Raw genomic sequence first — 18405 nt, forward strand, 5'->3', positions numbered from 1 at the left:
AAAAAAAATTAAAAAAAAAAATAGTGGTGTAAAACAGCCATAAAAGCTTTCCAATGTTGACAAGCTATCATAAACAATTGTTCAAACTATCAATCTTACAATTTTCTCATATATGAATTAAAGCTTGTGATAAGGACAACTACATGGACCAAATAAATAGTTAACCTTAATGAAACAAAAGATGTGATGTAATTTTGTTTGTTAGATATTCACGAACGAATTTGATTACTTAGAGTCAAATATTTTAGTCTTTGTCATCTACTCATCATAAATACTAAATGGCATGTGCTTATTCTTTCTAGCATCTCTTTTAAGGAAAATATGGAGATTGGTGAGAACCAAAGAGGATGATGAGAAAAATGCTTTATCTCTACCAAGGTTTTCACATAAGGTCGTGATCATCTTATTTGTAGTTGGCATCTTATAATTGCTTGGCCATCCACTATGCCGATTTCAACCCAAAAATTCTCCAACAATAGCAATTGAATACTTGTGTGTTGTGCCTAAAGTCTTGGAATTGCTCTTGCCAAAGGGACCCTACGGATCCTCCTCTATGCCACTAATGGGAGCAATTGTGAACCATCACAAGTGGATGATAATTGATGTACAATAAAGCGGATTCAATAATGAAATGAAAATTGTGGAAGAGTTCAAAGGTATAGTGCATCATTTTCGTGTTTATTCCCTCCCATATATCAATTTTCCTCGCGATTCTTCTCGATTCAACTTGAATTTGGTTGTGAAAACGCAGGATGCAATCGAGTTTGAAGAATGAAAAAGAGAGAAGCAGCAGAAAATTATTTTTAGCTAGTATTGTAATTCATAATTTGTAGAATTTCGTATTTTATTTGTTACACTTTTGGAATTAGACCTCTGAAGTCTTTCTATATTCCAGAAACTTATGGAAATTTATTTGTTACATATTCTGGAAATAAAATTTCAAAATTAAATTTTCGAAAGTTTATTTGTTACAGATTTCAAAATTAAACTTTCATACGTCTATTTGTTACATATTTTAGAATTAAAGTATTAGAATCCATAATTAAAGTAGACTTCCAAAATCTGAAAATTTAATGCCAGAATGTATATAAAATTACAAATAGACTTTCGGAAATAAAAGTTGAAGAAAAATAGAGGTGTGAATAGCAAAATAAAGAGTACTAGATTAGAGGCAATGCCCTTAATTTAATGAACTGTTGCGTGTTAAATGAATAATAAACTTATTAGCATGATTTTTTCCAACGATAACAATTAAATTCACAAAGGTCCATGCTTTTATTTTTATTTGTTACCCACCATCACAAACAAAGATCCATGCTTTTAATATTTTGTTAACTAAATAACATTTTTGTTTGGGGTCTACGGTCAGCATCATGTTTGACAACTTGGGTCCATTTGTTTACAATAATAGCAAAATCGAACTTTTCCATTTTTTTCATCTTTCAACCAAAAAATAGAGAAAAAAATTAAGGAGAGAACGAGATAAATAAGTTTTCTTAACCATTAATGTGTCATGCATTCAGCACAACATAAACTCAGGCAAAATCATCCACAGGCATTTGACAGAACTGTTCGGAGTTATTAACACCTAGAGGTTATTTTCTTTCTTATTCTGTCCCATGACTGCCTTGTAGTTTTTAGAAGACTGTCAATAGTAACTTGTATCTAACCTCCAAGCAAAATAATGAAAGATACAATACAAAAGAGACCAACTCAGTAGGTTGAAACTAGTTACTATTGATCGATGGCATGCATCAGACCACAAAATTGGTTTAGCAGAGAATGACCATCATGAACTTGACGATCTCATGGATCCTGCAATAGAAAGAGTAAATGAATTAGGAACAACTTAAGTCAAAAAGAATATAGATGAAGCATATACACTACTTGGTAAGGGTGAAGAAAGAATGAGCAAACTTCCAAATTAGTCCCGAAAATTGTAAGGCTCAATCACACACACAGTAAACCTCCAATCTATTTTTCACACATGCACATAAAAGCAGACATGGAAGCAGCCACACACCGATATACAAGACAAACTAACAAAATTTGTAGTAGATGTCACAAGTCAAATTTGTAGTCATGTTTTGTATACAGAGAGCACTCAGATCAGTGACAGACATGATACCGTTTAAACAGAGTTGGCCACTTTACTGACTAATGAGTGTGTGGCAAAAACACTGAACCGAGCTCAAACATCAACTGTTCGGCTTGGTCTAAAGCTTGAATTTATTCCGAACGTCTGAATCCTCACCATCACTCAACCAGGCCAATAATTGTAATTTGTAAAGATCCTGATGCAAAATTCTTCCAGAATAGGAAATAGAGCAAAACCACCTCAATCAATATTATGATTATTATATATGCATTGTCACTACAATAAATTACCTGTAATGTGAATGAAGTGTCACCAATACTTTCTGAAATCAAACTAAATTATGATGCCTATAGGCCCTAGACTCATCAATCCACAGTCACCAAAATATAACTCACCCTTTCTAGCCCACAAGATAGATACTTTTGCATAGTAGGCAAACTGGAATGTATTTAGGATTCACAGAATACAGCACCAATGTGACTCTGACCTCTTCAGTATAAGCATAGGATTGTGAGTTTGTGACAAACAGTAATTGAATATAGAACATTACAAGAAGGAAGCATCCAGCAAGCAAAGTATAAACATGATCACGAATCTTCAATTTTTATGAGTATCATTTAATGCTATGGCAGTTTGGCATTAGGCCAAATCAGCCAAATGATTAAATAACCCCCCCAAATGAAGTATATGCTAGGCACAAACTCAAGACCAAAAGAATTTCTAAAACAAAGCAAGAGAAATTAATTGTAAAATATCAACTTCTGTAAGACCAGAGCCTTTCCAACTATCAATCACACATAATGATGAGTAGGTTATGTACCATAAAGCATAATGTTAATGGCAATCAAAGATCACCTTCAATTGACTATTACAACTTCCAGGTGATCTGTTTGTAATAATTCATTTTCTACAAACTATTGTTATGATTGCATATTAAATGACACCACTGATCAGGTATCGATGTGCTGAGAAAAAGAATAGTATCCATCAAATGGAAACAATGGCCAACTCAGAAGTGGATGCAGTTTATTTCATAACTATTAGAGAGTGAAAACTGAAATACACAATTCAAAACAAATTATGAAACGAAGTAAAGAAGGCACAGCATACAGATTGAATCATCCAAAAAGAAATAACAGGTCATATTTTTTTATGTTGAAAGTAAAACAAATTTATTTAAATTACACAAAAATGGAAGATTGGACTTACTATTTGATCGCTTAATATTCCTACAGAATTTACTGCCACATCTGCACTGGAACAGCTCAACAGGATGATCATCATGGTCATCAAAGTTGATGCCATAATCCTGCAGACACACTATGCACATAAACTTTTCTAGAGAAATAAATAAATAAATTCCTACACTAATTACACAATTTGAAGAAAGTGAACTACATAAAAATGAGAACCTATGATGCTTGGTGACAAAAGGTCTGCCAACCTAACTACTAAATTAGTAGCAAATAACAAATACAACCATGTTAACATGATTTACTCAAATTATCTCAACCTTTGTTGCAAATTTATGCCCTTTGATAAGAAAGACCAATTAATATGAACCATTAAAAAACTGCAACAATCAATGCAATATATTCACCAAACATATTACAGAACCAAACTCACGCACCCAAGTGAGCTCTTCCTGTGCTGCTATTTTTCTGGATGTGAAGAAGGCAAACTGCACATTTGAACACATTAAAAACATCAGTAAGCAATGTGTTCTATAGAGTCTATCTCACCAAATGCCAAAGGTAATTAAAAAGTGGAAATGAAATTAGTGGATTTGTTAGCTTCTCACATGATAGTAGTGATGAGTTGGGCCCTCAACTTCAACTGGGATCTCAATCAAGTTTGCATCCAAACATCTGCCAAAATGAAGCAGAAATATTAAAAATCTTCTGATTTACAATAGCTAGATAATGAGTCCAATGTCTGCATAGCCACTCGTGAAGTTAACATACCATAAACAGCAGATGGAAGGAACCTCAGTCTGCTCAAATGCAGCCATTAATTTCTTAATCTATACATAAAAAAATTGAACCACTTCTATCCTAGCTTCATCTTTAAGTACTTTTTCTCTATGCAATTAAAAAATATAAGCATATAACAATCACATTTTCCTTCTCTAAGGATAATTAAACTAGAAGCTCGCTTGTCAAAAAGTAAAATCTAAGGGAAATACACTTGAACAATTATTCTCTTGATTTCTTCCACAATAAAATTATTTACTTTTACATACATACATACATATATATATATATATATATATATATATATATATATATATATATATATATCAAAATTGAAGGCATTTTCCCTAGCCGCCGCCCCCCCCCCCCCCTCACATATCTTGTTTAAATCGAATCATTTCTTGCTTATATTTTGTCTTCTTATATAAGGCATGTGTTTATTATTTTCTATGACGCACCTAATTTCGAATAACAACCAGACAAACGAATTTTGGTCGTCTTCTTCAATCTTATACTATTTCCCATATCATAAAACACACAAAAGCAAAGTATGTGAATGACAAAATAGTTATAAAAAAACTGTATTGATGAACCCAGTGATTTTATTATTTTCACTATTTTATATACAAATTTTTAAAAATGAAAACAATATGGCCTTTGCATACTAAAATGTGAAAATTAAAAATGAAAAAGAAAATATTTTCTTAAACCAAACAAACTCTAAAAAAAATCACTCATCACAAAATTAATTCTATTGACTACAGAATTGATTTTAACAACCTAAAGTCTAAAACAAGTCATTACAATCACTGTAAAAACCAGATTTGGTTGAGGCAAACAACTGTTTGTATCAAAGCAAGCTACAAATTACTAATATTAATTTCAACAAACCACAAATTATAACACAGTAATATCTACTAGCTTTTTTATTAAGAAATCATTAACAAAAGCTAACATAATTTGTGTGTAATTTAAACATGAAATAGAAAAAATAACAAAAGTCTCTAGGAATAAAACTTTTATAAATAACCGCAAGACACCTGGTGAAACATGAGAAACTTTAATACCTGTGATTAATAAATCTAGCAGCATTTCCATACGATGCCGCATATAAGCAAAGAGCTTCTCTATCCTTCACAATTCCTGAACCCCAATCTGCATCCAATAAAATTGGGTATGTATATTTCCCATTTTTGGGATATTTCAAGCGCCTCTCATGCAACTCCTTGATGGTTAAAATTTCCCCAACAAACTCACATACAAATGCGCCTTTTTGAAGATCTTCTAAGGTACGAAGACCCCACCCTTTTCTGTCTGAAGTCAAAAACACCTGAGCAGTAGATAAAATGGAAGGCATATCTAAATAAACTTCTATCAAGGAAAAAATCCATTTGAGAATATATACAATGTAAATATGTAATATTGTCACCCCATTAATTTCAACATCAAAGAAAATACACTTCTGTAGTAGTGGAAAAGATTAATTAAACAATCACCTGCAACTTGCAAGTTATTCCACGCTGGACAACCCGATTACCACAATGTTTCCCACAGCCGCATTTGCTCCAGCACTCTTTAATAAACTTTCTCTTTAAATGTCCTTTACATGGTTCTAAACAATCATCATTCTTTGATCTTTCAAGAGGACAGGCTTTGCAATAGAAATAATTTTGAGGATCACGGTTGAGGGCAATACACTCATCCAAGAACTCTTCCTTTAGTAGGCCTTTTGCAGTGTAAGCAAATTCACCCCCAGTTTTATTTGTACAAGAACATGATTTAGATGACAATACACAATTGCCCATACAAGTTGAACAACAATCCTCATTCCCAATACGAGATAGAGAAATATTAACATAAGCCTCTCGGAACACAAGGTTTCGGGGTATGTAGTGACAGGGTGGTGGGAAATCATTAGTAGTGTTATTCACCCATGAAATTTTCACTCTTTCTTCTCCCTTTGTTAGGTCATTAACATCATGAACTGCCCTTACATCATCATTAGTAAGCTGATGTTTTGGAACAACCACTAAAGTACGTGAATTTGGGATTATAGGATGCTCCAGCTCCTTTCCACTATCACTTTGTAAGAAACCATTCATTCCAACCTTCTTGGGAGCTGGTACAGCATTATCCAGATCACTCGAGCAGGGTATAGAACTAGGAACTTGAAGTTCAGCCATGGCAGAAGACTCAACACTGATTGATCCATTTGCAATGACCGAATCTTTGTTTCCTCTGACAATAGGTGAGTCATTGGTCTCAGATTCCTTTGAAACATCATCAGTTTGTGTTATCTTTACAGATTGTTCCTGTGAGTTATTATTTGAATCAGTAGCAAATTCCAACACGCAGTCACACATATTTCTCAACAATTTCAGTACAGAAATAATGGTCAGAATGGTTCTATATAATTGATCACATTTGTCCTCCATTAGTTTTACAATTTGATCATGACAAAGCAAATGAAAATCCAGTTCCCAAGAACTGAGCTGCAGCTCGGAGAAATTTTTACCTCACCCATAGACGACAAAGCTACATCTACATTAGAAGTTGCTTCTTCATTTGAGGAAGGAAAAACATATTCATGTTCAACGTTTTCATCTCTGCACTGTGATACCACAGTGTCATGGCAATCTTTCTTTCCAGCTGCACCCATTAGAGAGTCTCCTCCACTTGATGGTTCTTTTGAGCGAAAATAAATCAAAATAAAACTCATCAACAGAGTTTAATGTGGGGTTAGAAACAGAATAACAAAAACAAATAAATGGCACAGAAGTAACATTTCTTTGGTTTAAGTCTAAAATACAAGGCCAATTCTGAATCTCTGATTCCAGGAACCAGGGATCTCCCACATACAGAAGCAACAGCAAACAGAGATGATCATATGACAGATTTTCAGGGAAAGCAAAAGTTGTACTGTATGCAATTACAGACTTGCTTGTTGCATGTACAAAATGGAAGCACATCGTGGGATCTGGTGAAATGCCAGCATTCCAGGAAGGGGAAATTAATCAGGTTCTATTCAACTAAAATTATTTCACAGCTCAACCAAAACTGCGCATTAACATCTTTTCTTCTTTTGAGGTATGTTGGAATTAAAGACTTTTCCTATATTTTCCTTAGAATAACTCACCCACTCCACAGCATTACATTACCAACAAAATACAGTATTTATCATTGGATTCATTAAAAGTGGACCAAGAAAGTAAAAGTCAACACCAAGATGTCACAACAACAACAACAACAAAATGGACAGAAAGCAAGAAGCTTCTCAACAAGGCATAGTGAGTTGAATACCAGGAGGAATCACTGCAAGGGGAATCTCATAATCTGGTATACCATCAACAGGCTCATCCTTGGGCTTGATCAAAATAAATGGATGAGGCATTTTGTTATTTGCCAACAGAGCAGCTCCTGCTTCAACTGTTGGCTCTGCAAGGGACCTTCTCGCTCTGGGAGTAAGTTGAGGTGATATAGGTTTCTTTCCCTTGTCGACAACAGCATCTTGTGGGGGAACATGACGAGCACCAATCCTTGCATTTCCATCAGATAATGCAGCCATGCTTTGAGGCTGCCGTCTGGAACTACTCTCGGGCACTGCCCCATCTTCTAATTTAGGCGCTTTCAACGGAAATGCAGCTGAGCTGGGGCCACTGCTAGTCAGAGGGCGCAAAGATTGACCCTCTTGGCCTCTCAAACGCAACCTCTTCAAAGGTCGCACAGGCTCCCCATGCGTATGAGCTTCTTCATCGTCCACAACTCCGTTCTGAATGTTTGAAAAGCCAGAACACAAATTCAGCAGCCATAGGCTTAAGAGCAAGAAAAATAAATGCAGACAAACTCAGCAACATAGAATAACAAGTGTTAGTAAATTAACCTTGTTTTTATTATTCTGGTCTGGCTCATTCACCTGTTAAACAGTACCAGGAAATTGATCAGAGCCTTGTAAATAATAGATTAAATAAACCAGAATGTGGATAATGGATAAGCAAACGGTTCCGAAATACACCTTATTCTCTTCCTCCTCAAATATTGCATCAGCCAGGGCCCTATAACTCTCTTCTTCAATGAGTGCCCAGTTCTTATCATACAATTTAAGCAGTTTCTTCAACACTGGTTTCACTTTTGATTCATGAATCCCGAGATTCGCCATTGCCGTAAAGGCCGCCACCACTCTTGGATTGGGCGCCATTTATGATCAGCCAACAGTTACTTTCCGCTACAGGCTCCCAAGTGCAAAACACAATTAAATTTCAAAGATAAGAAAAAATACACTTACTACGGAGATATAAGGTTGATTTGGTGATAAAAGATGAAGGGAGGAAAGTATAGGTTGCGGGTTCAAATCCTCTCTCTAACAAAAACTAGCAACTAACATTTGCCGATCAGAAAAAATATATACAAAAATAATATTATAGAATGATTAAGCTAAAGTTGTCAACAATGTTTGGGTATTAACTTATAAAACACAAAGGATAGAAATGGAGAAGATCTTAGTAGCGGAAACTTAATTAACAATCCATACCAAGAAAAGCCGAGATTAACGGTCAAAGGAAATGAGAACGAAAGTCAAAGCGACAAATGGAACACACACGATACATTGCATGGAGAAACGGAAACCTTAAACCTGCGAGAAACATTGAAAAAAAAAACGCGGTCAGAAATGTTGAGGAGAACGAAAATGGTTTTTGCTCATGGAAGTTAACCTGCATTTCTGAACGGTGAAATTTGATTTTTTTTTTTTTATTGTGGGTGTGGGAGGGAAGGTGTTTTGGGGGTGAATGGAGAATAGGGCAGAATTAAGAGTGTTAAAAAGAAAGAAAAGAGTGAGAGTAACGTGGTTTCACTTTACCTGCGATTTCACATGCACTTGGAATGGTTGTGATTTTGGCTTGCTAGGTTTTACAGTGAGGAGTGAATGAAACTGAACAGAGGCAAGGACCGTAGAAGGACTCGCTTCTAACGGTACTACACCCTCACCTGGAAAGCGCTTTCTTCACGTTTTAATGAAAATCAATTTGGTCAGAAAAAGAAAAGAAAAAATTAAATAGGTGGAAAATATTGATTGTTTGATTTAATAGGCATGAACTTTTACCGTGCAAAATAATTTATAATATTACACCCAACATAAATAATTGTTAATATAAATTTTAAGATAATTATTATAATTTATTGCTTATTTAATATTTATTATTAAGAAAAAATCAGCCTCCATAAATTAAGGTTGTATTTGATTTGCATTTTTATTTTTTGAAAACTGTTTTCATTTTAAAAAATTAGAATTCTTAAAACATGTTTGATTTGGTTTCTTGAAAATTGATTTAGGCATTTTATCTATTCAATAAGAATGTATGCTCTAAAAAATTGTTTATGCTTTTCAACAAATAACTTATTAGCAACAAAAACCTTTTTAAACTTAGCACACAAGACTGTGTTGTCACCACCCCTAATCGCGAGCGTTGCACCTCACCACCAACAAGCAGTTGAGGACGCCACAAAATCTACTTAGAAGGGAACAAAATCGTTGAAACCCCAACATAACCATTAACTAGACTAATTTAGGTTGCAATAGGGTTTTGGTGTGACAGGTGACGATGCACGACGTTTTGATAGTGGAGGTTGGGTCGCTGACGTCTGGGCTGATGATTGTGGAGGACATGGCATTGCAATCGGTTTGGATTATGGTTTAGTGTTTGGAGGTGTGGGTGGTGGCTGTTTGAGGCATTGATGATAGAGTTTGGAAGTAGGTGGTAGTGCGTTGTGGACTGATGATAATTTCAGAAGATAAACATTGAAGGAGAATAAGGTTTAAAAATGTTTTAATTGAAAATATTTTCAAAATTTAAAACAAACACATTTTTAAATACATTATTTATTTTTTATTGATAATGAAAACAAAAAATAAACAAACTAAACATCCCGTAAGTTTCTCGATCCATCTCTCGTCGAAACTCTTAAATCAAAATCTAATAAAATTTAGTTTGACATCCTATAGTCCTATAGTTGGCACATAAAGTCTCATACGTGGCATATTTTTTGGGTTAAATCACGAGCACCATCTTCTTCTTCTCCTTTTTTTCCTCATTTTGAGCTTGGACTTGTAAGTATTGATATCATTTTCATGCAATATTTCCTTTTATAATTTTTTACCTTCTTAGCCCAATCAGGCTCTTCTTTTACTTTCCTTAGTTTATATGAGCATTCTTGTACTTGATATACGATTAAACGTGTTAAAATAAATATGTCAAAAAAAAATTACCAAAAAAATATTTATTGAACTTAAACATGATATTATTTATTAATGATTTACTCTACAATTAAAATCAACATTTTATTTTCATAACAATGACTTCCATTCCAATAATTAAAATTTATAGCAACTATCCAGTAGAAACTTTTACACATAGTTTATTTATGTTGAAACAAAATGAGAGGAATAAAATAGAATAGAATAAAACATATTGCAGGACCCCGAGAATAAAACCTAAATATTTTTTAATAGCACAAGAGTTTAAAAAACAATCAAATTTACATTAATAAAAAGGTAATCGAGTAATTTTGTAAATTTCGAGGTTAAATTTAACTTTAGTTAATATAAATATTTTTGTTTTATATATATAGTCTTTATTTTCATTCTCTTTTTCATCTATTTAAATAAATATATTTTTCATTTTTTATTTCTATTTATTCAAATACTATCACATGAATTTTATTTTATTTATTTTTTATTTTTATCCTCCCAATTTTTTTTCTTATTTGTTTATAATAATCTATTTTAATTTTTCATGTAAAACAAAGTAAACAACATTCATTAACAGACAGTAATTCCAATACCGACGATACCGTGTCTAAATTTTCAATTTTTTTTCTCCCCAAATGCCAAAGCTCCTTACAATAGAGGGGGTCCCACGCGTTTAAAAACCTCCCGGGCCCCACCGGTACCACACACAGCAACACGGCCCACCCTCTGACTGAAAAAATCATTCTTCTGTTTGTTTATTTATTCACTTATCTAATACGGTGCATTCATTTAGTGTGTGTTCACAGGAAGAAAAAAAACGAACTATTTAGTGGTGAAATTTGTTTTTTATTTTTGTCATGTGTGTAACAATTTTTTGGACCTACGTAACGGATATTAAGAGTAAGATATTAATATGTGATCTGATCCCGAGTTGGAAATCAAGATATTCCTTAATCACTTAGTGACTTAGCAGCAAAAGAAGAAGAACCACATCATGAAATCGCATTCCCTTTTAGACTCCAAACAAAGTTCCCTAATCAAGCCCCAATAATTTAACCTCACCTTCATTAACAAGCCTTCAGTTCATAAATCAAAACTCCCCCATCATAAATTAATTCCTCTCTTTCCTTGTCAGTAGAGATTAACCAAGCACATTTAATTCACCGATTGAATTAAAGTGACAACTGGTTGCGCTCACTTGCTTACATATAAAACAAGAAGAAGAAGAAGAAGAACGCGAAAACCAACCTCCCAAATGGGTATACTGAAATCAAAACACCACAAGCACACGCTCCTCTTTTTTCTTAGTATTTCGTTTCCTCTGTTTCTTCTTACACCTATTACTACCTCAGACAACACAAACTTGATCTACAAAGGTTGCGCCGACCAGAAGATGCAAGGCCAATACTCCCAGAACCTTAAACCGCTCTTGGATTCACTAGTGTCGGCGTCGGCGCAAAAGGGCTTCGCCGCGACTACACAAAACGCGCTCACGGGCGCGTACCAATGCAGAGGGGACCTCTCCAACTCCGAATGCTACAACTGCGTCAGCAAGATTCCAAACATGCTGGGGCGCCTCTGCGGCGGTGATGACGTGGCGGCGGCGCGGGTGCAGCTGAGCGGGTGCTACCTGCGGTACGAGGTGGTCGGGTTCAAGGTGGTCCCGGCCACGCAGCTGCTGTACAAGGTGTGCGGGGCCCGCAAGGTGGTCGACGGCGGAGGGTTCGAGGCGAGGAGGGACGCGGCGTTTGGGATGGCGGAGAACGGCGTGCAGAACAGCGGAAATTTGTTCTACACGGGGAGTTACCAGAGCCTCTATGTGTTGGGGCAGTGCGAGGGTAGTTTGGGAAATGCGGATTGTGGGGGTTGTATCAAGAGTGCTGCGGAACAGGCTGGGGATCAGTGTGCTGACTCCATCTCCGCGCAGGTTTATCTCCAGAGTTGTTTTCTTAGTTATAGCTTTTACCCCAATGGTGTTCCCACCTTGTCATCTTCCTCAGGTGAGTCACTCAGATAACAGATTAATTATTTCCAATTTTGTCCCCATGTCACAATGAGTGTTCAAAAATGGAAATCAACTCAATAGTTAATTTTCCTGCTGTACAAACATCAATAATGAATAATTTATTCATTTAAGAACAAAAATACTTTATTTTATTTTTCTCAACTGAAATCTAAAAATCTTTTCTCAAAAATTCAAGAATTGTTGATATAAATGGGAACTCTTTGTCTCTTATTATTAATCAAAGTGATTTAAGATTCAATTCTAATCTTATACATTACATAATAAATAGTATTTGAAGGAAAATATTATGTGTTTACTCATATTTCCTAACAAATAGTAATTCCTACTTTGGACGGGAACTATTTTATAGTAATACACAATATTCTGAAAAGAAAAACTGAAATCTTAATATACATTAAAATGGCAAAACTTATATGAAAGTGCTTTTAGTATTATTGTATAATCAGAATTGGAGATTTACTTTATTAGTCTGTATTAAAGTTGAATAGAAATTTTTATTTAGTGAATTATCAAGGTAAAGTTTCATAATTAATTGAAAATTAGTACTAAAAATATTAACAGAAATGCATGAAAGTTTTGATAAAAATAAAATGCATTGTGTTGAGGATACGAAATGATGATATTATATATTTTTGTGAGATTGACTTTAAACATTGGGCAAAAGTGACACAAGGAGGATTTAATAAGTGGGATTGTGAAAGGGATTTGCAGGATCTGGGTAGGTGGGTGTGTACTCTTTGTCTATTGTGGTTGCTTTCTTTAGTTAGAGTTGAATTTAATAAAAGATTGAATATTTTTGTGTTTGGTTTTTGGATCAGGAGGAGGAGGGGGGCATCCACACACGGAGAGGACAGTGGCACTTGCGGTGGGAGGGGTGGCGGCTCTGGGATTCTTGATTGTTTGTTTGTTATTTCTCAAGTCGGTGTTGAAGAGAAGAGGTGGGAAGCGTTGAAAAAGTTTATTATTTTATTTGATTTGGATTGCGTGTGTATATACCCCTCTCTCAGGATCCACAGATGATCAGTTTTTAACATCTTAGGTGAATATACCTTTGCCTTAATTTGTATAGTTTCTGATCGAAAGGGATCATTATTATTATTATTATTATTATAGGGAAATATTCTTATGATGAGTAGTGAATCCGATTTGTGGTATGGTATGGTATGAAATGGATTGGGGAGAAAGTGAAGGGTGCTATAGATCTATGTCCCCACTATAATATGACTTTAGCAAAGAGATAACACTTTTTTTTTCCCTTCTAAAATGCACTTGAGTTGTTGCTTTTACTTGCCCGTTGCCTTTCCATGCATATCCTCTGCTCTCCCTAATCCCGCGTCATTTGTATCTCATGGGAAGCATAACAAGATAAAATTGAAGGTGAAAAGTAAAAACTCATAGGTATCTATATGTTGTATGATTGTTATCAATTACTGGCCACGCTTCCATAGACAGATTCTTACTGCTCTTCCTTTATTATTCCGGATGTTTATATACATTTTTTATATTCAAATAAGAAAATAAGCACTACCCTTCGTAGGCTTATAATCTACCCTATGGTTAGGCCATGTTAGACTTGATGGTTAAATGACTTAGGTTAACTTATTTCAACAACCAGTTTAATTACAAGGCTATATTTCAAGTAAACCAACTTGTTTAAGCATGGTTAGCCAAATTATTTAAATAAATATAAATAATATAATATTTTTTATATCATTATTATATTATTTTTGGACTACCTATAATTTTAAGTTCACTGACCTATATACATTTAGAGATATGTTTATAAAGTAATAAATGTATGAATCAACTTACACAAAATTATTTTAACAACCAATAATTTTAAATTCTAACTTTTTAGTATACAATTGCATTAAATATTCCAAGAGAAATATATAAAAAAAATAATTATAAGCTTGGTTTATTTAATAAGAACGTTAAATTTAATTATTAGAATAATATAATTCAATATGTACACAGAGTTATTGAAGAAAATATTTTTTTTCAATAAATTGATCCCTTCTCTAAATGATTAAGTTAAACTTGAACCTTAAAATTGAAAAATTAAACTATAACCTCATAAAAATTGACTTAACAGTTAACACAGTTAATTTCCACCTTAAATAATGTGGGTGTTTTATAAGCTATTAACAAAAAATAGGGATAGGGTAAACACAAATGTCTGAAAGGAAATTAATGTATTGTGCAGGCTATAATAAGCTATTTGTCTAAAAAGAGCTATAATAAGTTAACTGAAATAGAAATGAATGCTGAAATTTATAAAGCTTAAAGACAAAAACTTTCACACCAGCATTTATCATTGGAATTCTCTTTGCGTCATTCTCTGGAAGCTGTATATAGACTGTATAGAATGTTACAGAAATGCAATATATTTTCTTAGTTATTAAGAAATGAGAAGTGCTCTTAAAAGGAGTAACCAGACTACATATTGGACCATTAGATCATTGTGCTTTTTTATGCACTTAAAAAAAAAAGTGATAAAAAACATGAGACATAAAAGTGGGAAAAAGGTAGAAAGGTGAAACAAAAAAAATTCCAAATCAGCATTAATTATTAAAGACGTGATGTCCACTAGAAACTAGCGATAGATGTCATTCTTTATGTTTATGGCAGACTTCCTAAAATAAGCACAGGAATTTAAAAAGAAAGAAGGTTAGGGGGAAAATATCTATCAGCCACCCTCAAATAAAATTAGCAATGGTAATGGAAACGTGGCTAAATAGAGAAAGTAGTGGTCAAGGTTTTGCGTTGTGTGCTAATGATTAATGCAGAGGGAAGTCTACATCAGGGGGGCAACTCATTAACGAGACAGGTATAACCTGGTTTAGTTGTAAGAGTGATGGCTAGCCAGTAAGACTCCTTCTAAATCTTCTATTTCATACTCTTATAAGTAATGATATATAAATTATCATTTATTTTGAATTTTTTTTCAATTATATCATAAATTTTTTTAAGGAGGACATAACATTGTTTGTCAGGTAAACAACACAAAAAAGAAACTTATGCCGGAGATAGACACCAAATGAATTTGTCCATTATTATTATTATATTCTCACATCTCTTTTCTTTCGTGTTTTTTTTTCACACCCTTTACTGTTTTTATTTATTTATAAAAATATCTTTTTGACAGAAACAAATTTTTGTTGCATTATTTTGTTTTTAAAATTAAATACAAAAAAACATATTTTTGTTGTATTGTTTTTTATACAATATAGAAACTTATTTTTGATGTTTATTGATACATAATTGTGTTTGATGAATCACTCTAATAACAAAATTATTTTCACTAGTTTATATAAAGTTAGTTTGACCGATTACTACTATATATATGCATGCTGGATGACAACTCGGATTAGGGTTTAATCGCAGTGGGTCTGGGCTTCAACCTTAGACCAGCCCATTACTATTACTTTTGTTATTGGTAGTACTCACGGTCAATGGTTTTTAGTGATATTTCCAAATGACCTTTTGGACAAAAACACAACAAAATTATATTTGTATTGTATTTTATTTCTTCACCCTCATTTACGTAAAAAAAAACACTTTTTTTTTACACTTGAAAATTTACAAAATGGAATTGTATTCCCAAAACTACACACAAGTGACAAAAAATGTTTCTGACAAAAAAATAAGGGTAGTTAAAGAAAAAAAACATTTTTTTTTAATTTTACTAGTTTTCATTTTTCTGGTTTTAAAAAGTATGTTTTATGACCTTAAAAAAACATGTTTATTTTAATATCTTATTTCCTATTTTCTAGAAAATGAAACAATAAGTAGTTTATCTTTTTCAGTTATAAATAAATTCATAATATAATTTTTACAAATTTCTTAAAAGATGAATGACAAAAAAATATGCATGTTTTTGCTAATGAATAATTTATGAATGAAAAATGATTTTATAAACAAAATAATGATATAATGTTTATTTATAAAAATGTTAAACTATTCACTTGGTTTATACAGTTGTCTCCATTTTAAGTTTTAATTCCTATATTAAAAACTGATAAGTTTTAGTGCCTAGCGTGTATAAAAGCAAAGTTTTGGTTCTCATTGCTAACATTAAAGAAAAAAAATAGTGGTGTTAAACCGCCATAAAAGCTTTCTAATGAAGATAAACTGTCATAAAAAATTGTTAAAACTATAAATCTAATTCTCATTTTTTTTACCTCGAAACAAAAAAAAAAAACAATAAAATTCATTAATGAAGTTCATTACGTAGAGTCAATTATTTTAGTCTCTGTCATCTACTCATCTTAAATCCTGAATGATACGTGCCTTATTCTTTCTAGCATCTCTTTAGGGAAAATATGCAGATTGGTGAGAACAAAGACGAGGGTGAGAAAAATGTTTTATCTCTACGAAGGTCTTCAGAATAAGCATGATTTTTTCCCACCATCACAATTCACAAAGGTCCATGTTTTTTTTCCCAACCATCACTGACAGATCCATGGTTAATTTTTGGCCAAATCAGCCATATGATCAAATAACCCGCAAATGAAGTATATGCTAGGCACAAACTCAGAAGGCCAAAAGAATTTCTTTCACAAAGCAAGAGAAATTAAATGTAAACTATCAACTTCAGTATGACCAGAACCTTTGCAACCATTGATCATGCATAATGATGAGTAGGTTATGTACCATAAAGCGTAATGTTAATGACAATCAAAGATCACCTTCAATTGACTATTACCACTTCCAGGTGATCTGTTTGTAATAAATAATAATTCATTTTTTACAAACTATTGTTATGATTACATACAATGACACCACTGATCAGGTATTGGCGTGCTGAAACAAGAATACCATCCATCAAATAGAAACACTGGCCAACTCAGGAGTGGATGCAGTTTATTCATAACTATTAGAGAGAGTGAAAACTGAAATACACAATTCAAAACAAATTATGAAACGAAGTAAAGAAGGCACATCATAGGGATTGAACTTACTATTTGATCGCTTAATATTCCTACAGAATTTACTGCCACATCTGTACTGGAACTGCACAACAGGCAGATCATCAGGGTAATCTAAGTTGATGCCATAATCATGCAAAAACACTATCACATAATTTCTATAGAAAATAATAATAAATTCCTACACTAATTACACAATTTGAAGAAAGCTGATAGGCAGAGAACCATAAGGCCCAAAAGGAGCATCAACCCACCAAGGCATCAATAGATTTTGTTATAGGTTGAGGAGCTGGCTAAGAGATGTTGTCTGCCATTTACCATTCTGTTATGCTTTTCCATTTCCTTTCGATTATGCTTTTTTGTTATTCTTTTACATTTCCGTTAATGCCCTGTACAGAGCACTCCATATGCTGTTATAAATACTTATGAATCATGTAAGGAGATAAGAAAAATACAGAAAATTCTCTCTTCTCACCTTTGTGCTTGGGAGGCCCTTAGTCCTCGAACTCTAGGTATTTTGTTTTTTATTCCTAGCATAAGTGAACTACATAAAAATGAGAACCTATGATATTTGCTGATAAGAAAATACGGATTGGTCTACCCCTCACTCTCTCACAACATTACGGGGTTTCTTGGGTTTCATAGAGTTCTATCGTCACTTTGTTAGACACTATGTGCGCCTCACCTCTCCTTTCACAGATCTATTACATGACTCAAATTTTATTTGGAACCAAGAGTCCGAATTAGCTTTTACAACTTTAAAGAAAACTATGGCTACAACACCAGTTTTAGAGTTGTCCCAGTTTGCTCTTCCTTTTCATGAGGAAACGGATGCCTTTGCCATGGCCATAGGTGCAATCCTATCCCAACAAGGCCACCCGATTGCATATTTCAGTAAGATGCTTTGTCACAAGGTGCGGGTGGCATTTGAGTATGCCAGGGAAATGCTCGCCATAACCGATGCTATAAAAAATGGTGTCATTACTTGATTGAGAACAAATACAAAATCTTCACAAACCAATAGAGTTTGGAACACTTACTTTCCCAGGGCTTTCAGACTCCTGAACAGCACTGCTAAACCACTGTACTACAAGGATTCGACTATGATATCCCGCTCCATGCCCAATGACCTT

At 33.7% G+C, this 18405-nt stretch overlaps 2 protein-coding genes across 3 annotated transcripts; one reads left to right on the forward strand and one right to left on the reverse strand.

Annotated features, from left to right (window-relative positions):
- Positions 1-1483: 1483 nt before the first annotated feature.
- On the reverse strand, positions 1484-9070 carry LOC100788602 (probable inactive histone-lysine N-methyltransferase SUVR2). Of its 2 annotated transcripts, none has more exons than XM_006576894.3 (12): positions 8927-9070; positions 8600-8701; positions 8084-8293; positions 7952-7984; positions 7372-7840; positions 6587-6756; positions 5568-6383; positions 5139-5401; positions 3900-3966; positions 3729-3779; positions 3308-3407; positions 1484-1815 (listed from the first exon to the last, which is right to left on the reverse strand). In XM_006576894.3, the coding sequence occupies exons 3-12, from the start codon at positions 8264-8266 to the stop codon at positions 1790-1792; spliced, it is 2178 nt and encodes a 725-aa protein (XP_006576957.1). In that variant the 5' UTR covers positions 8267-8293; positions 8600-8701; positions 8927-9070; the 3' UTR covers positions 1484-1789. The 2 variants fall into 2 exon arrangements, with proteins under 2 accessions (XP_006576957.1, XP_006576958.1); XM_006576895.3 differs by lacking the exon at positions 8927-9070 and adding an exon at positions 8781-8903.
- Positions 9071-11235: 2165 nt separating this feature from the next.
- On the forward strand, positions 11236-13473 carry LOC100786830 (plasmodesmata-located protein 1). The gene is made up of 2 exons (XM_003521261.5): positions 11236-12315; positions 13160-13473. Exons 1-2 carry the CDS (start codon positions 11571-11573, stop codon positions 13291-13293), a joined length of 879 nt encoding a protein of 292 aa, XP_003521309.1. The 5' UTR covers positions 11236-11570; the 3' UTR covers positions 13294-13473.
- The last annotated feature ends 4932 nt before the right edge of the window (positions 13474-18405 follow it).

This window comes from Glycine max, chromosome 3 (genome assembly GCF_000004515.6).
Source record: "Glycine max cultivar Williams 82 chromosome 3, Glycine_max_v4.0, whole genome shotgun sequence".
Lineage (NCBI taxonomy): Eukaryota > Viridiplantae > Streptophyta > Magnoliopsida > Fabales > Fabaceae > Glycine > Glycine max.

Bases quoted from the DNA above. Each gene is read 5' to 3' on its own strand.
- LOC100788602 (XM_006576894.3), bottom strand. From the start codon at position 8,266: ATGGCGCCCAATCCAAGAGTGGTGGCGGCCTTTACGGCAATGGCGAAT. The intron at 7,841-7,951 runs GTTAATTTACTA...TCAAACATTCAG, and splicing joins ACCAGAATAATAAAAACAAG to AACGGAGTTGTGGACGATGA. The intron at 6,384-6,586 runs GTAAAAATTTCT...AATAACTCACAG, and splicing joins CTTTGTCGTCTATGGGTGAG to GAACAATCTGTAAAGATAAC.
- LOC100786830 (XM_003521261.5), top strand. From the start codon at position 11,571: ATGGGTATACTGAAATCAAAACACCACAAGCACACGCTCCTCTTTTTT. The intron at 12,316-13,159 runs GTGAGTCACTCA...TTTTTGGATCAG, and splicing joins CACCTTGTCATCTTCCTCAG to GAGGAGGAGGGGGGCATCCA.